At 43.8% G+C, this 22,624-nt stretch overlaps 2 protein-coding genes across 6 annotated transcripts; one reads left to right on the top strand and one right to left on the bottom strand.

Annotated features, from left to right (window-relative positions):
• The first annotated feature begins 29 nt into the window (after positions 1–29).
• On the top strand, positions 30–19,436 carry mtus1a (microtubule associated tumor suppressor 1a). Of its 5 annotated transcripts, none has more exons than XM_029164879.3 (15): positions 30–181; positions 3,884–5,879; positions 6,077–6,305; positions 6,661–6,882; positions 7,961–8,050; positions 8,341–8,457; positions 11,304–11,521; positions 14,284–14,350; positions 15,975–16,189; positions 16,284–16,401; positions 16,515–16,588; positions 16,678–16,773; positions 17,463–17,579; positions 17,677–17,774; positions 18,355–19,436. In XM_029164879.3, exons 1-15 carry the CDS (start codon positions 135–137, stop codon positions 18,593–18,595), a joined length of 3,945 nt encoding a protein of 1,314 aa, XP_029020712.1. In that variant the 5' UTR covers positions 30–134; the 3' UTR covers positions 18,596–19,436. The 5 variants fall into 5 exon arrangements, with proteins under 5 accessions (XP_029020712.1, XP_029020713.1, XP_029020714.1 ...); XM_029164880.3 differs by having other exon boundaries at positions 92–314; XM_029164881.3 differs by lacking the exon at positions 30–181 and adding an exon at positions 585–2,524.
• Positions 19,437–19,780: 344 nt separating this feature from the next.
• pdgfrl (platelet-derived growth factor receptor-like) lies at positions 19,781–22,582 on the bottom strand. The gene is made up of 6 exons (XM_029164948.3): positions 22,304–22,582; positions 21,448–21,718; positions 21,221–21,372; positions 20,848–21,141; positions 20,344–20,480; positions 19,781–20,259 (listed from the first exon to the last, which is right to left on the bottom strand). Exons 1-6 carry the CDS (start codon positions 22,356–22,358, stop codon positions 20,062–20,064), a joined length of 1,107 nt encoding a protein of 368 aa, XP_029020781.1. The 5' UTR covers positions 22,359–22,582; the 3' UTR covers positions 19,781–20,061.
• Between the last annotated feature and the right edge of the window lie 42 nt (positions 22,583–22,624).

The following is a 22,624-nucleotide window of genomic DNA, read 5'->3' as shown; positions in this document are numbered from 1 at the left end:
AATGAAGCCAGACGTTTGATTGAACCTAACTTAACCCAACCAATTGTGTCTTACTGGCAAAGTGGGCTGTGATCGTCACGTCGTGTCAAAGTTCAGGCGAACGGCAGCTGATCCGTTAAAGGAGGCAGCGGAGAATGGAGGCGACTTCGCTTGGTTCACGACTTAAAGGCAGGACGAGCAGGTGAAGGTGGTTCCCTCATTTGGAGCTTCTCGGTTGCCGCCTCCCGCCACCGGTGTCGGTCCTGTCACCGGCGCAGTGGACTTATTTGTGGGGAAAAAATACTAAACTTCATGTTTTGATTACGTGGACGGTGGTAAGCGTCTCCAGCCTCACCCCTACATGTTTTTGGTACTTTTCGGTATTGGTTAGTTAAAAGCTAACATTTATAGTTAGCATTAGCACCGTTTAAGCTAGCCTAACCTTTAGCTTTTATGGTGTTTATTCATCTGACTTTACTCCAGTTTAGATTTATTTATATTAAAATTAATGTAGTGTTTTCCCCCGTGTTGCAGCTGTATTGAAGACCACTACCATCCTCTCATACTGGGGCGTTTTGCCATAATATCAGTTTGTTCCTGGGTTAACGTTAATATTTAACGGGTTGCGTAAGTTAGTTTACTCTGTTGTAACGTTTTTGCCGTATTTACTGTGTGTATCCTGTGTTTACTCCTGATTGAATTTTAGACCTGACTGACTGGCTGGGGGATTAACTAACAATCACTTCCATTAGTTGTGTGTTTAGCAAACCTTGAGGGAGTGAGGTCACAGGTAACATTTAGCAAGAACACAGGATATTGTTTCCATTGTATCTTATTGTTTGTTTTGAGACTGTTAAGGCAACATTTCCTTTTATGATTTAGGAAATGGCAGCTTAGAAATATTAACATTCTTCATGTTAATTTTGTCCAAGCTGACACCTGTTTATGAAGTGCTTCAGTCATGGTCCTGGACCAGTTCTATGGAAATTCAAAACACAAAGCTGACATGCCTCTGTTTCAACAGATGAAATGGATCCACAGCCGTGACTTGAGCATTTTTCAATTCTTCCTGCGAGAGCACAGGGAACCTTTGTGTTTGTGTTTGACCTCAGTGCTGTGCTGTTCCAGCCAGACCGTGTGGTTGTATAGAAGAAAGCCTTGTTCTCGTGCTGTGTGGGCTGGAATCCCCCAGTTTTGACCCGTTGCCCTACTGTAGCGTGGGCCTGCTTTTTGCCCAGCCTTTTGACGTCTGTCAGTGCTACTCATCACTACTCACTGTCAGACTGATATGTGAAGTCAGCCATGCAAATTCAAGGAAAGGCCATCTGAGGCTGAATACATGGTGCCTGAGGGGCTTCACAAATAGGCTATGTTCTCCATCTCTGTCCCTTTTTTATACTGTGAAGCATATACATTACACACAGAAAATCTGTTAAGATTAAAATTTAGTTACATTTATTTATAATTTATCAGGGACAATGTTGACAGTGCTCATGGGTTATAATACGTGGACCAGTAGACCACACAGGGAGTTGATTGTGTGAGGTTTCAGTGTAACTTTAGCTGGTACTGCACGTGCCTCATGTTTAGGGGGACTTGCACATCACTGATGTCTTGAATGTATTTTTCTGAAAATTGATTTTGCATCCGTATTTTTGACTCTATTCAGGACTCAACCTTCAGACATCTGTATTCTTGTTACTAATGGTATTTCAGTGCAATGAGCCAACAGTGAGTCTTGGTGATCTTGGAATCTGGTGTCAGAGCACTGCTGTAGCGTTGGGATCAAGTGTCGAGCTGCTTGTGTACACCAGTAGGCCTTTGGAGAACTTATAACCTCTACTACGATCCTACCCTGTGTTTTCTTTTTTCACCTTTATAGTTGTCCTAAAGTGTAGAACTTAAACTGTACAAACCCTTATTGCACCTAGGCCTCCCGTCATTCTGTCTCTCTCCTTATTTATCCTTTGCTTAAAATGCCTGATCCATTCTTGCATAAAAAAGGGACTTTGGCTGCTTAGCAACAGTGAATGCCAACTCGGTGTGACCAGCCTTGGCCACTCCCCCTGCACTGGGCTCTGCATGGATAAGGTAACATGTTGCTGTCTGTCTTTCTGCCTCGCTCCCTCTGCAAACTTGCGAGTGGAACAGAGTGCAGAGTCTCGCAGGGCCTTCATGTGCTTGTGTCAGGGAGCAGGCAGTAGTTGCTAATGGTGTCAGACAGAAGTGCTGTCGGGGAAAATGCTGATCCACTCCTGCAGTAGGCCTGCTGGACGTAATCACGTTACATCAGGAAGGAGAGGAAGATAAAGAACCTAATGCACAGTTGCCTGTGAACACAACGCCGGCTGCCTGGTTGGCTGGATTTAGTGGTTTTGGAAGGAAAGCAGTAATGGGATTGTCCAAGTATAATAGCCTGGGTGAACCTGCAGACAGTGAGTGATATCTGCTACAGGCAAGACGGCTGACTGGACATTTTATTTTCTGCATTGCAACATTGAATAGAGAGTGGAGTTGTTGACCAGGAGTTTATTTTATTTATAAGGTGAGTGTTGTCATTTCTTTGTAGTGTTTTTCTCTTCATCTGTTTAGTTTCTTGTAGCTTAACTTCTGAGGCTTTTATTTTTCCATAAACATCGTCGGCTCATGTTTTCTCTTGGGTTGTTGCTTGACATTGTTTAACATGCAGACACACTAACTACTGATATCGCTGCCCTTATACTGTACATCCAAACCACTGCAGTGGCCTTGGAAAGGCTGCTGTTGCCAAGATTTATCCAGGCAATATCTTTTAATCACTCGAGGTTATAAAGCAAAGAAAGGCGTGAAAGGCGTTTCTTTACCTGTTAAACAAACCTTATCCACCTACATTTGTATTGTTGGGATTGGTAGAAGTAGGGCTCATTTTGATAAAGTCAATATGTCTAAAAGGAGGATAAATTGAAAATATTGTCTGTTAGCACTCAAATGATTGTGACATCAAGGACGTGTTTTTTCTTTTATCATGATATTTAAAAAAAAATGCTGTTTGTAGGATCTGTTGAAATTTGATTGACTTAATAGGAATTATTTTGTAAATGAGGCTGAGATTTTAGGTAAATTGCTGATAGACGTTTGCTGGCTCAGGTCACATCTTAAAGTTAATTAGTCACTGAGGCTATAGAAAATGATCTACAGTCTTAATTTCTTATTACTTGTTTTTATGCACTCTTATTTATTTTACACATAACAGTCACCAATACAGTTTTGACACATTTTTGTGGTATGCACAGCAGTGGTTATTATAACAGTATTTAAACAAGGACACTGACACCAAACCTGTACTGTCCCAATTTAGAGTGGAAACATCTCAAGGTATCAAATTGAATATATTTTAGCTTTTATAAAATCACAGTTTGATACTGCAACTTCTACTTATTCTCAGCATAAATGGAAGTTGTAGCCAATAGATGTAAACTATATACTGTAAGTGAGGTCAAGAGTAAGTTGTATTTTGTTGAACTGTAACTGGTAAAACATCTTTAGAAAGAGTTCACATACCTGGCTACCTTGTTTCTTGTACAAAATACATGCCGTACTTTGCAGTATTTGGCTGCAGATCCTTAAGCATAATTCTTACATGGTCTTTGCATTTGTCATTGTAATGATAAATCAATCAGAAATTTTTCCAGCTACTGCTACAGATGTAGCTGTGAAGTCCTACAGGAAACTTGGGCCTTTTTACAGCCTTAAACAGAGCAGAAAGGTGCCAACACATGCCAGTGTGATTTTTGATAAGATGTTCTGTGAAATGACATGTGCAAAACTCTGATCTCTTGCTCTGCTTTACAAATACTGCTGACTGATCTTCACACGTGATGAATTACACTGCTGCTTACTAACTGTAGGCTATTTGTAACTACAGCATTTGGGAACGTCCCAGGAAACAGGAAATGTCTGACAAGACGTTTCACGTGTCCACTCATCAATCTGAGAGGATTGTCTCTGTACACCACAGAGGCCTGCACCTGGGTCCACCACCAAATGGTCAGCATAGCAACTCGTCCACATCCTCTCTACCTCACTCCAGCAGTAGCGTTTTTAACCCGAGTGATGGAGAAGGCGCCTCCCTCCCTCAAATCAGCATGCAGGAGTACTGCATCAGTGAAGGTTCCCCTGTGGATAATGCCTACAGTGCTGCCTTAACACAGGAGGATACATTATCTAGTGTGAGCATGAAACTTAACCAAACATTTATTGCCACACCTGTTAATGCCAGTATGAATTTCTGGAATGACAATTTAAGTACGATGCACGACCAAGAAACCGGATCAGAGGAGTACCAGATTTTCCACAACACAGCGGGTGAAAGTAATAACCTAATTCCTTCACCAGATTCTGCTGGGATGGAGAGCCAGTCGAGTTTATGCGAGCTGTCCCGGAGCGGGTCTTTAGATAATAGCAGTTATTCCCTAAGCTCTGGGGAAATGGTCATAAGGAGCAACAGTTTTTGTCGGGAAGACCAGTCCCTCCTAGTAGTTTCCCCCCTAGATGAATCCTCACCCTCTCCAGCTGCGGGTCATCCAGCCTTACCTGGTACATCTAATCTCCTATCAGTCACTCTGCCTGACGTGTCTGAAAAGTCACCAGAAAGAATCGCGGAGGACAGCAAAAACCATCCATGTCTTGGTAGGACTTTCATTACAACAGACAACTGTGATTTTCTCACGGAAGAAAACGAGATAACATCCTACTCTCTAGTAACTCTGCCAGATGAGAATGCAACGGTTTTTCTAATGACCTTTAACTGTGAATCATCCTCTGAAGATGGTGTAAAAGAGGCTAAGTTTCCCAATGAGGCAGATCGCATGCCCCATTTCCCCAGAGCAATTACACCAGAACAAGGCAAGTCCTTTGTTTCCACTCTGTCAACTATGCAAGACACGGATGATATTCATACTTCTACACCAGTGCAAAACATGGGGAACATGATACACAGTCTCCCGTCCTTTTCAGAGTCCCCCTTCACCGCTAACTTAAGCAGCCCAGGACTTAACCCAGTTAAACAGCAGCCAGTGTCTGTGACTCCTAAGGAACATGTGTTTGCAGCGCTGCAAATGAAAAGGGCTCCTAATTTAGGCGTTGGTGGTATAGAATCTAAAGTCATAACAAGAACAAGGCCTCAAATATCAGTGCCAAGCCCACTTTCCCAATTCGAACCGTCACACACAGGAGGGAATCAAGGGTCAGCTAATAGGATTAGTCCTACAAAAGCAATCGGTGGACCTACTCTTGTCTGTACGACAACTAAAATTGTCAGTAGTGTCGACAGACAAGTGCATGAAGAGGCTGGCAACTTGGACATGACACTGATCCAGTCAAGTGGACTTACTTCTGTTGATGGACAAGACAATAATGGGGCATTTCCAGTAGACGGCAACACAAACTCAAATGTACACAGTTCACCAATCCTTGGAAGTAATCCCACATGTGAAGCTGCACAAGTAGCCTTAAGCCAAGTAGTAGAACCCTCAGCAAAACATGCTGCCAACCAGACCTTCTGCTTCACATCCCCAGAAAAATCCCCTAATGTAAGTGGCCAAACAGATCCTAGACCAACTCCAAAGCAGGGCATGTCAGTAAAAATTGAGGTCAAGACGGGCTCAGCTTTAGGTCAACAAAAGCCTCCAGTCCTCAAGACACGGCTTCGCTTCTCATCAGCTAGTTCACCAATGCCTAGGTCGCCCAAGGAGAAGAGAATTCCAGCTAGCTTCACCATTCCCAAAGCAGGCCTCCACCCAAGCCAGACCAAAGCAGGGAATCTTAACGGCTCCTCCCAGAATAAAAGAGCCACTAAGACTGAGGCTTTGAACAGACCAGCTGAAAATTCCTCTACAGAAGTTAAGAAGATCAGCCTCATAGTAAGTATAAAAGGGATTAATTACAAATTTTGCAACAATTACTTAGTACTGTTAATTATGTCCTGACAGGTTTCTCCATTCACCACCTTAAGCAGAACAGGTTCCAAATAGCTTTTTCAAACATGACATAACATGATTTGCCTGCATTCTATCAAAACACGGTTGAACTGCTAATGGCTACATTTCTGCCTTTACAGGAAGAGTCCGGCAAATCAACGTCACAAGAAGCCTCATGGAATGAAGGCAAGAGTAGATTTCGAAGAGGCTCATCACCGACACCAAAAAGAGAAACGCCGCTATCGCAGTCTCTAGCTGCCAGTCACAGACCAGCTTCTCTGTCAACCAGGCAGAAGCAGGGAACACTGGGAAGGGATAACTGTGCCACCTCCAGAGCTATACCACAGTCCAAACTGAAGAACACTACAGGTAGGAATTATCAATGTTCAATGGACAGTATGCTGGACTACAACAACTGACTACTCTGACCTAGAGGAAAGCATTGACCTGCAAATAAGCAAACACTGAGAGTAGGCCACCGTTGGTTTGGTCCTAATACATATGACCTGCCTTTAAGCAGAGAGCTAATGATTTGCTTTCTCTGCTTTGACATTTGTGTAGCACGTTAGTCTGTGTAGCACAAAACTACTAACATTATTAACAGTGTAAAATGAATTTGGTTTGATTTGTGCATGTGTATTTTGATATGACAATGTAAATCTATGTATGTTGTGGTTGGAGTGTGTGCTAGCAATTGAAGTGCTTCATGCTGCTAAAATCCCAGGCTTTCAGAAAGCACAGGCAACAGAAGAGCCCTCTATTGGAAATGGTTCTGCAGCAAGTACTAAGCACCAGCTGAATGGATTCCCGACTCCAACTCGCCCTTCTCTTATCGGGCGGCCTCCTACTCCTCTACTACTGCTACGCAAGACCCCAAGACCCTCCAGGGTCCTCAGTGAAGCTGGTGTTCCTAGTGAGCTGGGTAAAGATGCTAAGAGTACACAAGGTAAGTCTAACGTATTGTAGATGGAAATAAATGGAGTTAAAGCAGATGCTCTTTATGGTCAAGCCACAATTTAAATTTAAGCATACTGGAAATGTTTTTATTAGAAAGGGCTTGGAGGTACGTTTTCCAAAGGACCAAACCCCTTTCAGATTTATCCACGTTTGCCAAAAAAAAAGGATTGGAGAGTGAATGCGCTCAACCCCAGTCTGAACTGGGATTGTGTTCCTGATCAGTTAATGCTTTTTATGATGATTAATTTTCAGACTGGTGTATTGCGTTAGGAGAGGGAGAAGGGTTAGGCAATGGGCTATTCTACTAGTATTTTTCCTCAACATTTGGGTTTGTGATTGGCTGAGTGGACCTGTTTTCCAGACCGAGGGGGGTTACCCTTGTAGTTGTCAAGGCAACAGATTCTGTTCCACTCTATTTCACCCACAGCGTTGCCTAGAGCAGAGAACACAGACGGATTCTCCTGGAGAACTGATGTTTGAGATGGATATAGGAGCAATTTAGCTATTTTCTTTCTCTCTTTCAAACTGAAAACTAATGGCTGGTTACACAGGACTTCGTAGCTGCACTTGGACTGAATTGCCAGCTCCTTTTGTCAACAGCTCGTCTTTACTATCGCAGCGTAGCGCACCTTCCAACTGTGATCTCACCCTCCTTACGTGTCTACTCATTGGATCCTATCGTTTTTGCATTATTCCTTTGTTAACTGCCTTTAATGGAAAGGACAGGGAGCTCTTGAAAAGTAAGTGAGTGGAAGTTGAATATGAGCTGTGTTGTTTAGAGGTAAACATTGATGTAATGGAGCTCAGTTGTATTAGAGCCAAGGACGACTCAAGCTGTGTCCTGTCACTAGTTTTGTTTGGCTAGTGTTTATTTAATTTGTGTCACTGTCTAAATACAATTCAAATCTGAACAATTGAATTCACCCTGTCTCAGTAGGGTTGTGTGTTTTTATGATGAATTAGCGTTTTAGTGATGACTGTACTACTACAGCTGTTTGGGTATTTTTCTGTTTCAGCCAATTTATATTCATATTTTAATCTATTAACATTTATTGACTTGCCAACAGTTTCTGCAGGAGCTGCAAGTAAACCAACCCCATTCAAGTCTCTATTCAAACCAAGGCACATCTCTACCTCTGGGACAAACACTCATCCAAGTGAGATCTCCTGAGTATACTCACACACACCAACTGTTTACTGCAGATTTGTTAGTAAAATACCCTATAGCTCCAGCAGTCTGTTATATACTGTATGTATTCACACATTTTCAATGTATGCTAGTGAGTAAGCCCAGAAAACTTTGCTGTTTGGACTTGATTTGACCATGAACTTTGTTGGCTAATATTTGTGATTTCAACCTAAGTTTGTTTATATTTCAGGTTAAGTTGTGATCAGTTGCCAGTGTTGCCATTACATTTCTTTCTCTATCTAAATCTTCTGCTTGTAGCGACGTTGACCACAGCAATCAAGCCGCCTGCTTCAACCAGCAAACAGGTTTCAAGTGCTACAGCAAGTCCTCTAATAAGAACGGGTTCTGCCAGGCTTGTTTGTCCAAATCCATATGGTAAGGTTTCTCTCTTCTTTGTAGCAGCATCTTGTCTCAAAGTTTTATTTATTATGCCTTTTGAATTGTATAGAATAAAAGAAACGCGTGCAAGGACCTGCTTGTTTCAAAACATGATGTCCATTGGATTTTGGGGAGGCACTAACACATGCTCTTGTCGGCACGTGTGAGCTAAAAACAGCTTATCAGATAAAAACCTTGCCCCGAACACACTGTTATCTTTTCACTATTGGTTACATGGATGAATACAGTAAAGAGGTGGAGCCTGGAGTCAGTTCCCATTGGCTGCATTTATGTGCAGTTTGTGTGTCAGTGGAGTATCTCTGCTTTTCCCTCCCCCTTTTTTTTCTCCCAGCTCTCCCCCTTTGCTGTCCTACTAGCATCCTGACTCTACTAGAGCACCGCCATCATCAGATGCTGACTTGCTCTGTCGTGTTAGATTTTTTTGTTGGGTGAATACAGCTGAGCTTCACCAGGAGGATTAGGAGATTTTTTTCCTGTTTATTCCAGCCTTTATCACTGGGAATTAAATTTTGTCCTGGGAGTCCTGCCATGGTGAACTGGGTGCTTTCACATTTTTTTCAATTTGTGTCTCAGTGGACTGTTTTTTGTTTTGTTTTTTTTTGTTTTATATTTATTGATGAATATTTCTGCAAGTGATGCTCAGTACTGCTGTTACACTACCGTTGGATGTGATACACTCAAGGGCGTCATGGCATGACATTCATGCATTACTCCGGATTGGGTTTAGGTGTTTGGATGCTATTTCCTTTTTAAAGAATTTACTAAAAGCTTTGAGAAATGTTATGGTCTCCAAAGCTTTCGCTGTCAAACATCCATGTGCGTCTGACAGCCAAAGGTTTACTCCGAAGTATTCAGCTGCTGTCAGGATGCAGGAAGAGTGCTGTAGTTTTTCAAGCAGGTCTGTCTTTTATGTATAAAATTGTTGTGCAATATGGAACCATGAACAGCACGGCAAACTGCTTTTCTTCATTTGACACATTGAAAAAGATTAGATGTAATTTTATTCAATATACGAATTGATAATAATTAACTTTTTTTTTTTTCAATCTGTTTGTGGACCCATGCTGACTGCGGTTCCTGCTGTTTATTTTTAGTACAATTATTTACTAGTCTGGTGAGCGAAAGGTTCATCTTTCATTAACCTACCTTCACTACGACACTGGGTAGATGTTTGTAAAGACTGATTCATAAATGGTGTATTAAAACCACCTTACCTCAGAGGGTAGACGTTAGGATGCATTCCATTTTTTTGATGTCATCTTTTTCAAGGTATCAAATGTCAAAAAGCAGTTTGCGGTCACTAGTGGGACCTCCAGGAATCGTGTTTCACTCTGAGGATGTACACAGGGTTATTTTGGTTCTTGTCTCCAGACTGATTAAGGGGAACCTTGTTTTGATTGTTGAACAGTGGCGTGGGAATACTTCGACTTTCTGATGTTTTCACATTATTTAAAATGTGTATTTCTTGCTTGATGAAGAACATGATTTCTTACTAAACCGTTTAGTTGATGCTACATGTAACTTAACAGTCTTGTGTATTGTGTCTTCAGCACCAAAACAACTGTTCAATTGTGAAGTGTGTCGTCACCCATCATGCCTTGTGCTATGTTGTGACATCTCTTACAGCGGCAGGCCTGTGTACCCAGTATTCATACTAAGTATACTAGTAATACTGCCACTTTCTAAGTCTAAATCAAAGCTGCAGGCCCTCCATAGAACAGCAAACAGAGGTGGCCTAAGTGCTTATGTGCAGCGTACTGGACAAAATGCAGTGTAAAATGAAATGAGAAACCGATAAAAACTGTAGTTTTTAGGATATGCATATAATGCTTTGTATCTTTGCATCTTGTATTTAATGCCTGAGTCTTTAGATCATTTTTAATTATTTCAATAGGTAAGGATATTCAGTAGAATTTTTAAAATTAACTGCTTTCCTTTTTATTACAAGGAGCATTGTATGTATATAAACATTATTGAAAGTGTCCTTGTGCTGTTGATGGTGCTGTCTTGCACATCTGTAATAACATATAATTTATTTTTAGACTATAATATTTTTTTAAGTGTATTTTTAACACCTGAACACTGAGGCCTAACATTTGTAGTTATAGGTTTTAAAAATGGGAATAAATATGATAGAATTTCTCATCTGCAGTAGTCGTAGTAGGCGGAGTCTGCAGTGCTGTTATTAAGCTGTTTATGTGCTGTATGTCTGTGATTCTGCTTGTGCTTTGCTCTACCAGTAGAGGGCATTGTAATTCAAAGAAACCCTTCTTTATTTAGTAACAAATGGCATAATCTTTATCTCCTCCCTTATCATACTAGCTCCTTGCTCAGTAGCTTTTGGCATCTTCCGTGTTTAAATCGGCAGCAGCTTCCTTTTTGGTTTTCTCTACATTTCCAGTAAAACCTAGGGATTTTTCAAGTAGATGCATCATTATTTTGCTTAGACAGATGCCACACTGGGATATATTGGACACCTGGGATGTTTTAGTTTTTCAGTTGGTCCCGTTGCTATGGTTACTTATGGTCCTTTTTATTGGTACTAGTATGGTAGGTTTCCATAACTGCTAGTGTTCCTGTTGTGTATTCTTAAAACTGCTGACATTGTATCAAAACTACAACAACATGACCTTAAGAATATACTGTCCTTGGAGACCAGTGTCTGCAGAGGACCAGATTAAATTAGGATATAGAAAACTAATTGTGTGAGTCAGTGTGTAGTGTGGGTGGTGCTGCTGTCAACCTGTTTTCAGTGGGTATGGAGGGGGGCTTGATGATGATGATCAACATTGTCACAGCAGTCGACACATGCTCTTTTGCAGTGGACAAAAACAAACCCAAGGCTGGGGCCTGCCAGCAACGTTCTCAGCAGCAATCGGCCCAACCAAATCAAAGCAGCAGACCCCCAGGTGTGGTACCAGCGAGTGTCGCCAAGGTCGAGAGGAAGAACCACACAGTCCAGCAACTCCAAGGGCTCCTGGCAGCCAGTCACCGCAGATTTGAGGCAATGACCATAGTCTTGCAGCAAACGTTGGCCAAGGTGAGAAGATTTTATAACAGTTGAAAGTCCTTTTTTATTTTTATTTTTTTTTACAATGTTTTATTTATTTTATAGATCAGCCAACTATGAGTAATCACAATATTTCACCAGGTAATATGAACTATCCCTAGATAATTTCACAAGCAGAAATTGATATTCTCATACAGTAGCCTTACATGGTGCTTTAGATTATTTACATTAGTAAGAAAAGTATATGTTGCTTTTAATGTACTGTATACTGTAGCTTAGAAACTGCCATGCACTGATTATTGGATAATGATTTACTTAATCTTTAAATGACTAGCTTGGACTATAACTACTGCACAACAACAAAAGCCTGCAGTGTGATGCTGAGGATGCAAAATCCACTTAACAACCAAAATGGTCACAGATCAACATTTGGTGTGAACCGTTTATCACTTCTGAGGTTTTCAGCAATCTTTTTTTTTTTTTTTTTTTTTTTTGAGACTAGCATGTAGCCTTTCTGACAGGATACCAATGGGATTATTCTACACATACAGTACTACTCACTCGCTTCACCAAACTAATGTAGAATGTTAGACATAAAATTACATAGTACAGTATTAAATTTTTAAGGTCCTGTTGTCATTTCTTAGGATCTACAGATGCATAATATGTTCAGTGTGTCAGAGGGGACAAAAACAGCAGCACCTCCATCTCAGCCCCTGTGCTTCTTGCTACAGTTAACTTGCCAAGTCCTTTAGCCATAGTACAGAAAGTAACTTATGATTTTGTTTCCTTTGACCTAGATTACGACAACTCTTACTTCAGAGTTTGACACCAGGCAAATCTCTAGTGGCAACAATCAGGGTAGCTGTAGTAGTTTGTCCCATTTCAGGCTTTGTGAACAGTGAGTAATATTTCCATCTTTTTATTCCTGGCGTTGCTGAACTGATGGATAAAGAATTAAGTCTATACGTTAAGTATGACTAAGTTAAATTAGTTATACACACACACACACACGTGTGCATGTTACACTGATTTCACCAGTCTACATTTAGCCATGTATAATGACATGGAATGCTTTAAGATACAGCTGGTATTTAAAGCTCAGTGTTTGACATTCACTGTTTAGGTGGCAGAGGTGTGTGTGTGGGTGGAAGGGGGTGGAAATTCTCAGGTTGATTGTCCACATTAGTAATATTTAATATTAGTAACAACAGTAATTTTTAATATTTAAAAAAACACCCAGAAGAATATTCATATTATCAGTCTATCAGTGTATTAATAGCCAAGCCGTGAATGTAATGTAGTGCACAGTGGAATCTGGTGGGCACTCGTACAGACCAAGAATAGGAGGCTGGACGTTGCCATCAGAGTGCGAGAATGTCCCAGCTGTTGACTGCATATGGTTATGAACAGCAGCCAAACACTGAAGACTGAGCACTATTACTGTACTTGTGTTTGTGTAAGCCTTACACATGCTTTTAAATACCTGCTCTCATCCAGAACATGAAACCTGACACAAAGTATTTATTACGAAGCTTTACTTTACTGGTATTCTAATATTTACAGTATCTCCAGGAAATTGTAACCTGATCTAAAGCAATTACTCATTGATCTTAGTCTAGCATCAAGTGTTATTCTACACCTGACGTTGTATCATCATCATATGCTCTGGGGACATGTCTGCTCTCTCTGCCTAGATACTGTACATGTAGAACAAGGTTAAAATATACTCTAGACTGTTTTTGCCTGACGTTATTTGCTGTAGTTGAGTTTTGTTTTTTTTTTTTTTTAGAAAAAGACTGAAGGCTGGAGTTTAGCCCACAGCTCTAGATCGTATTCTTATGAGGAGTCTGTGCCCGTGTAGCCTGTAGCTCTACAGCGGTTTCTTGCCTAATGGAGCGGAGGGGGAAGGGATGATTTAATGTACGTTTGGATAAGTGGTTGGAACATGTTGTATCCCCAAGGAAGGTCACCGCACAACTCATGTCCGGCAACTCTTGACAATTTGTGTGCTCCACTCCTCCTCCAGTGCTGGTTTTAAAGTGGCCCAGTGAGGAGGCGGCGCTTGTACTACTGTAGTCTGCCCCCTTTTTCTTTTTTTAGAAGTAATACGGTAATGCACTCTGCAGTCACTCGGCACAGCCAGTGGAGCAGCTTTTACAGTCGCGCCTCAGATGTAGTCGGAGCAGTGAGGGAGAGGTGGTGCATCCACCTGTCCTGGAGAACAGGGTCTTCATAGTGGGGTCCAGATCATGGGCTGTTCTGGCAGTAGAGCGTGCCTTGGTGCTCCCTGCACTGCAGAGACGGTAACTGGCTTCTACATTGTTCTTCTCTGCAGTAAGGACTAGCTACAGAGTTGGGGTATGATCAGTGAGGTTGTGGAGGTCTTTTCGTATCTGGTCATTTTAGTTTATGTTCTATTAAATTATGTCTGCGTAATCAATTTACACACAGCAAGAGTGAGGTAGACAGCATGAGGTAAACAGTTCCTGGATGATCAATATGTCTGTTGTAAACTCTAGAGGAGTATTGTAGTTACAGGGTTGTCTTTACTGCAGTAGTGACTCAGAAAAGCATTAGACCGACACAAGGCATGTGGTGAGACTGAATGTTTCTTTAATCCTCTCTGTTTATCCCTGGTAGTATTTGTTACCCGGAGTTATGTCTATATGCTTTCACACCTCAATGCTGCAGTAGTGAGTGATCCCAAGCTTGTACAGCATCTGTATTGAAGCTGATATCCACCAAACAGTGTTGACTTGGATCATGACTCTTTGCTTCTGGCCCTGCAGAGTGAGGAAGCCACACGGCAGTGCAGGGAGCTTTCTCAGGAGCTGGTCAACCTTCGGGGAGAGCTGGGTAAGTTAGGTCACCTTGGCCTCACTTGAATGACAAGAGATAAACACTGTCAACACTGCATACACTACAGGTACAGGTTTTGTTTACTACATGTCTCTAGTGGATTTTGATCCTTTGGCTCGGTCTGTTTACAGTACATGACAACTTTGGGAAATGTTAATTGACTCCTGTTTGCATTTGGTTGGTTCCCTTGGCTAATTTCCGGCCGCTTCGTTCTGAAGCATGTTCACAGCATCTAGGCAAAGTTTCACATTAATTTATTTCATCAGCTATTACACTGCAGGAAAATCTTTGCACTGACACAAACAGACTTGGTCGTGTTTTGAAATAACTTCTGGAATTAAATAGAGGTCTCTGACATGTCATTTCATGGTGATAACTCCACTCTAATACCTAAAGCTAAAAAAGTGTTCAATTATTACACAATGACAATGGAATTGCATTGTCATATTTGTCATTTATTTAAACACATTTTTGGCCTATTTATTAAAACTCATATTTTGGAGGTCCACACAATTGGGCCTAAATTCTGACTGACTGAATGCACTTGTACAAACACTACGTGTACTTACTTTACATGACATCTGTCATCTGCTACTTAAGGCAGCAGTTGTGCTGTAGCTCCCTCACAGCTTCAGTGCCTCCGCGTGACTCCCATCATGTGCCCCATCCTCACCATTCCGCTCAGAGTGGGATGGACATGCAGCTAACTTAGATCTCCAGGGTCCCTCCCCATGAGCTGTATCTGTATTAGCATTACGTGCTTTTGTGGGGTGGATTTGGAGAAAGTCTCATATGACCAGATCTGTTACACATGGTTGTGGAATTCTGGGTTGTGTTCGAGCTATACATGCCAAAGCCCGATAACTAGTCCCTGTTGCTTGGCCTCTGTTCCTGGATCTGCTGCTGTTATTCCATTCTGGGTAAGGTATTTACCTGTGCAGAAGCAGAGTCTCTGTACCAAGGATCCTTCTATGATGCCTCTAATGTTACTGTTCTGAACAAATATGTGGTTTAGGAGTGGACATCAAAGTGTAACATGACTGATTAGAGAAGAGCACACACAGATGTGGTAACAGAGCAACATCTGGATTCAGTATATGCCTACAGTTGAGCTGTAATGTAATAATTGCTTGGTATCAAGCTTGTGTGCAACAAAACATTTAAAATGCTTTCTAAGCTTGAGCGTGGACTGTCTTGTTGTACACAGCTGGTGGGGACCTACACTGACCGTGTCAGAGTTGAAGCCCCCTGCTGGGCTTCACCATTGTGCATAGCTGCTTAATCAGGAGACAGAGAGTGAGAGCAACACTATCGCCCACTTCAGAGCAGATATAGCCACTTGGTGATGGAAACATTGTCCACTTACTTACTTACTCCAACTTATTGGAGTTTGACTACAGTAAAAACTGTTACCATTTCAGCATATTGTGAAAGAAACGAGACTTGTTGCTTTATCTGTATCTGCCTAAATAACTAAACTGTAGTTACACGTCTCTCTCTTAAAGGAAAGAAGAGCATTTAGTGGCATGCACACTCTTAAATATTGGGTGCGTGTGCTGAACAGAGGCTCCTCATTGGACAATTTTTCTGACAATCACTGAAGTTCAGCTTTTCTTTTCAGTTTGTTCCGTCCATTCCTCGGAGCGTCTGGAGAAGGAGAAGGAGGAGCTGCGTGTTTCTCTGGACAATGCACTGCAAAACCTGCAGGAGCAGCATCAGAAGGATCTGTCCGAGCAGGAAGAAAGACTGCGAGCCTTCTACCAGGCTGAGTGGGACAAGGTCTACCTCACCTACCAGGTGGAGGCTGACAAGTGCAAGAGTCTCATGCAACAGCAGGTCCATCTCTCATTACGATGTTCAGTATTACCTCTGATCATACGTACCTACATATGAAACCTGTTAAATTAAGTATTGTTTTTTTTTTTTTAAGATTAAGATTTCTTTCTCTCTCCTTCAATCGAGTCATGATGCAAAGAAGCTGGAACTCCAGAGCAGCCATGCTGAGCAGCTCCAGTGTATTAAACAGCAGTGTGACATGTCACTAGAAGGTCTGTGGAAAAGTGCTAAATCAAACTATTATACCATAACAGGTTCTTGAAGCTTGCTCAAGTCCATTTACCTTTGAATATATCAATAATAATTAACCACACCATACTTCTAGAGCTCAGGAAAGCCCACAGTGATGAGCTGCAGTCTCTGGAAACCACTTTGAAGCATGCTGAAGCTTCACTGTCTGTAAGCTTTACAGTCTCCCAATTCTAACCAGTGGCATCAAACTAACCAACAAATGTGCAAACCCGTTACTCTCTTGATTTTCTCCACAGGCACAGATTCAGGAGCTGACTCTGGAGAACAATGCCCTGATTGAGAAGCTAACAGCAGAGGAGAACAAGAGGAAAGAGATGGCTGAGAACAGTCAGGTACTATCAGACCTCATCCCGCATCTTGTGACTTCAGTGTTGTTTGCCCCAAGAACCAGACAGTGATTACAGTGATCTGCTCCTTGAAGTTTAGTTCAAAGACATTATTCTGGTACAAACCTAAAGGATATAGTTCTGCTTGTTGATTTAACCATTGCCAAATCTTTGCCACGTCCAGCTGTGTGAACAGTGGGCTAAACTCTGCGTCATCCCTGCGTTTGCCCCAGCGGCTGCCCTCCACTAGCTCCACCTCATGCATTGTAGATTTTAATTTTCTCAGAGTGCTGTTTCACGGACGAGCTGCCAGAGCTCTTCGCTAGCAAGTGACTGCATCAGATGCTGGCGCAACCGAGTCATTAAGTTAACTGCTTCACAATAATGTGACACGCCACATCTGGTGTTAATAAGGGCAACATTAGCCACAGCTCTGTTACATATTGCCTTTAGACTGAGAGGGGTTGTAGACTTTAGTCATTTTGTTAAAAACTGTTTGTCTGATTTGGAATTCTCTCTTGGTCTAATAAAATCAATTTGCTTCAAGCTGACAGAATAATAAGCATCCACATACTAAACTGGTAATGTGTTCACTCCTACCTGGATTTCAGTTAGTGAAGGAGCGCATACTCCAGACTGCAGTACCCCTCAGTGTCAGCGCTACGCTCTGACCATCTGTGTTCCTGTCTCTGCAGAAAGACTCTCACACCCTGTATCTGGAGCAGGAGCTGGAGAGTCTGAAGGTGGTGCTGGAAATCAAAAACAAACAGCTCCACCAGCAGGAGAAGAAGATGATGGAGATTGACACCCTGGTAAGGGTTGGCACAGATGAAAGCAATTGCTAGGTCATAATAAAGAGTACGACTTTTGAGTCGATCTGTAACTTTTTTTCCCTTCTTTCCTCTTCAGACGGAGAAAAATGTGAAGTTGGACGAAAGCCTCAAAAAGGTCCAGCAGGAGAATGAGGACCTTAAAGCCCGGATGGAAAAGCACGCTGCTTTGTCAAGGTGAACATTTATTATTTCTTTCTCTCTCCTTTCACCTCCAGTCACACGAAGCAATGACATGATTATAGTGAAGCCAGACTATGAAGTATGCAAACACCTAACCGAGTTTGGAAAGCTGCCTCTTTAAATATTTAACCAGACTGTGACTGAACTACAGTGGTGGACTAGGGGTCATGCAAACCCCACGTACACCAACTTAGCACCTTTACATCTTACTGGGAGGCTAGTGTGGTTGAGAGCCGCTGTTCGTGGTTCCATTGTCAAACCAGCTGTCACTATAAGTAGTTGAGTGAGCGACTGACAAGATTACGCCGTTGCTTGACTGAGAGACGCTCCACTGGTACGTTGGGTCTTGGACTACAACCACGTCTTTTAGATACCGATTTAGAGTTTTCCTTGGTAGCGGTGACATGTAACCAGGGTGATGTCCCCCACCGTCATTGCTTTGCTCACCACTCATTGTCAGATTTGTTGTCAAGAAGGACAATGTGACCTGACCTCCTACTGTAAGTTATTTATGCTCCACAAAAAACCCTAATGTCTGCAAACAATCTAATAACATTGTGTTGTTTCATTCCAGACAACTGTCCACGGAGCAGGCCGTGCTTCAGGAATCCCTGCAGAAGGAGTCCAAGGTGAACAAGCGTTTGTCCATGGAGAATGAGGAACTGCTGTGGAAGCTCCATAATGGGGAGCTCGGGAGCCCCCGTAAGGTGTCCCCCACCTCCACCTCACCCTTGCACTCCCCCTCCCACTCCTTCAGCCTCCAGTCCCCGCACAGCTCCAGGGTCTTCCCCAGCTCTCCTGTCTCGCCCAGATAACGGCGGGACCCTGCTTTCTCTCTGCAACACGGAGCTACGTTTGTCTCCTGTTCACGTATCGCGACAGCCGACGCTTGATAAACTCTAGTTCTGTCTATACAAAGATGCTACAGACAAAAAAAATTGCACAAAAGCACTTATTAAGCAAGGCCACCTTGTTTTTTGCCTTTCTTATCGGACACTGTGGGTTGGAAAAAAAAATCTCAGGACTTTTATGTAATGAAACACTATTTTTTGTTACTTGTGGTTGGCAAAGCTTGGTCTGCCCTGAAGCTCAGCACATGCATTGAAATCAGCAAATACATCCAGCACTGCACTGTGGAGGAGCGCTTTGATTCTGAAAACCACATCCACAGAAAATATGAAGCGCTCTGAATGCAGGCTCTCTTCTTCTCACGGCTGAGACATACACTGGTATCTCTGAAATTGTTACACTACATTGTCAACATCCCACCATTAGTTCGGGAGCCATCAGTGCCGTTCACGCCTCCGTCTGAATGGGCAGGTTGTTCTGCTGCCTTACTACATGTTGGGATTTTTAAGTGTTTAAACATGTTTAAATATACATTTAACCTGTGGCCTGAGACATACTTTCAGCAGTTTCTTTGTCCAAGGGACCAATCCAAGTCTGTGCATGAATGAGTCTTGCCAGTCACCCCTTACTGAACCCTCCGATATAATGCCGCTTTAAACTCTGCTCTTTGTAATGAGTTGACTGTAAGAGGCTTTGGCTGTAAATGCGAGAAGTTCAAAATGTCTTGAGTGTTTTGTGCGGAGTTGATATTACTGTTGTTGACCCTGTTTGAAATATGCAATTAATAAAGTCTTGTATTTAACTTTGTGCAGGACGGACGTGCGCATATCTATAACTGACGGTTTTTGCTTAGTATCATCACACTCTTGTATCTGCTGCTTTAAGTCTAAACGCGTAAAATGCTTTACTACGCTACCTTTAGTTGCAGAGTGGAACCGGCAAGTGTTTCATTGTACCAGAACAAGTCCTGGGCCTGCGGATCACATTCCACATACGGAGCACATTAAGACGTTCGCCTGGCGCTTAGCTTTAAACCGGTTTTCCCTCCTCCTGTTGCTGAACTACAACAAGTGTCCGACAACTGCACTGGTATTATATGTAATTCATAAACTCTAACGGGTGAGTCATCCAACAACACTGAGGTCAAGGAGTTGGTGGTTAGGATTTTATTAATTGTGTTAATGTAGATGTTTATGATTGGAGAAAAAGCAATCCAGGTTTATAAATTGGAGTCCTGCTCCATATAGCTTCAACTTAATGCTAAGAGTGATTTCTTAAAGGATATGGCAGGTTTTTAATATTATAACAAGCTGCAGCCTAAAACTACATTCCCTCTATGTATGTATGTATGTATGTATATACATGTACATTGTGATTTCATGTGTCAGGTGTGTGTAACAGTTCAACACCATGAACAGCCAATGAGAAGAGACTATGGGGAGATGTTGGAGATGTTGGTCGCCACGATCGTCTCACCCTGCGGGTTTTTGGTTTTACACATGTATTCTCCAAAGTCAATGGTCTCCATGTCCTCCACTGTCAGGACGCTCTGGGATTGGCGTGTGACGTGGCCCTTGCCTCGGTTCACCAGCCTCCAGGACGTGTGGACGCGAACGGGACGATGGTGGTCCTGCACGAACACACGAGAACCAGACTTACTGCCGCTGCGTGACGGCAGACGGTCCCGCCCTGCTTCCTGCTTCCTGCTTCCTACCTGTCCAGGGTAGAACCAGAGGAAGCTGACGTCCACCTCCGGCTCCCCCAGCACCGTGCAGGTCACGTTGATGTCGTCGCCGCCTCTCACGGAGCCTGGAAACGCTTCCAGACTCACAAAGGGCGGGCTAACGGGAACTGAGGGAGAGAGCGCCCATCATTTACGTCTCCTTCACATTATGAAGTGAGGTACAGATCCGCGCCCAGAGGTGCACCAACACGTTAAGTCTTTTAATTGTATGTGAAGCCTTATTAGCTTATGTCATAAATCCCCCCTTCCCCAGTATTTCAGCTGACAAGCATCCACATAAACCGAGCAGTGAGGAATGAGGAGAATTTGGCGACTCTCAACCACAGCCCTTTCTTTCCTGGAAGCAGATGAAGCAACCAGCGTGAGATTCACGACTCCCGTTAGGCTTCTAAGCACTTTCAATCATTAAGGTGTCACGTTATGTGCTTGTGTCTGACAGTGAGATGAGGAAGACAGGTGAAGCCTGTGTGTTACCCTCCACGTAGAGCAGATGGAACTTGTTGGAGATCTGAGGGGTGCCCCTGGCCACAGCCTTGCAATAGAAGACCCCCTGATGCTCTGGGCTGGGGTTCTGCAGGACGAAGCCCTTTGTGGGGTCATAGGTCACTAGGGTCTCGTTGGCGTTGAGCTCCTCTGGAGGGACCTCTCTGTGCAGAGACACCTTGGCCTGCGGGTCGGTCACGCGGCACGGAACCACGGCGGGTCGGTCCGGGCGCAGGTATACGATCTCAAAGTGGATGGCGGAGGGGACGAAGAGGTTGTCCTTGTCTGCTCGGAGGAAAAATCTTAGATAATAACTCACCTGGCAGCTCCTGCCTTATTATAACGTCCTTCCAGCGTGAGTCACCTGTGAAGTAGATGTAGGAGACATAGGAGCGGTCGTGGTCCTTCTCGCACTCGGTGCCGTCGCACACGATCACCCAGCAGCTGTAGGGCCCCGTGTCGGCGGCGGAGGGCGCCGTCAGCAGCAGCTGGCTGTACTTGTCGCTGTGCTTGACGCTGGAGGCAGCAAACAGAGCCGTCAGACCCCCGCGCAGCGCGGGCGGCGGGCGGGCGGGCGTGAGCGGGCGTCACCTGAGGCGGGAGTCGCTGTAGGCGTCCAGGTAGGCGGGGTAGGACCACCCGATGCTGCTGCCTTTGCAGCGCAGCTCCACGCTCCTCCCGGGCGGCAGCGCCGTGCTCGGGCCCAGGCGCAGGAAGCGGCCCTTGTCCAACACCTGCGTCAGCAGCGACTGGCCCTTCGCTCCCCCCTCCTTGGGTTTGAGGGGTCGCTTGACCCGTCGGCCCCCCGGTCTCACCCGGCTCTCTCCTGCGTCTTTTCTGCGCTTTAGTTGTTGGCAGGCGCCTGAAAACACATCAGCGAGGGACAAGGAGGGACTGAAACGATACGACAAGGACAGGCGGCAGCACCTTCAGCCGCCCTGTTCCTGTCGGACGCAGCAGCAGGGTCAGACTCTGGCTGAGTTTCGTCCAGCTGTGACAACATTTGGACAGGAAGTGTGAAATCCCCGTTACTGGAACGAGGACTGAGCCTCTCTTTCAGCAGGTCGAGCTCTTTTCACCGGTGAACACACAAACCAGGAGGAGCGAAGCGATTGCTCCGCAGCATGATTTCCAGATATCTGTTTTGTTTCATTCGTCCGTGCGGCTTTAAGGAAAGCGCAGAGTCGATCAGTTAATTAGAAACGGCTGTGGCACAGCTCAGGACCAGCTGGTTTCAGTTGGTTCGCAGAAAGAAAATGCGCACGCCTTCGACAAAGCTTCACAATTTCTAAGCGTTTCAGTAGATTTGCTGTAGTGACGCGTGGAGCACACACCGAATGGAGGACGGGGCAGCACCCATTCTACACCCTGACACCATCACAGGCCGGAGGGCAGACGACCCGGGCGCTGCACTGCCGTGATGAGACCAAGACAGACGCTCACTCACCGTTGTGGAGCTCCACCCAGATCAGCGCCAGGCAAAGCACAAGCCAGAGCTTCATGGTCAGAGTTTGAGTTCAGGGAAAGGAGGTCAAACTCGGAGCTTGGCTGGAACTCTGCAGGCTCCAGCTGCCCTGCTCAGACTTCCAGCTCCATCCTCCGCACAGACTGAGAGGAAGAGGGAAAACTGCTCCACTGTCCTTCTGTTTGCTTCCGTTCCTCAGCCGTGGAGAGCAGAAAACCATACTCGGGGGCCCTCTGCAGGAAATGACTGTGACTCTGCTTTGAGGTTCAGGTTTCTCTCGAGATCAATAAAGGTCGCTTCCAC

The sequence above is a fragment of the Betta splendens genome, chromosome 10 (genome assembly GCF_900634795.4).
Source record: "Betta splendens chromosome 10, fBetSpl5.4, whole genome shotgun sequence".
In the NCBI taxonomy this organism is placed as follows: Eukaryota; Metazoa; Chordata; class Actinopteri; order Anabantiformes; family Osphronemidae; genus Betta; species Betta splendens.
The sequence above is the reverse complement of the archived record's forward strand: the minus strand, read 5'-3'. Positions and strand labels throughout refer to the sequence as shown.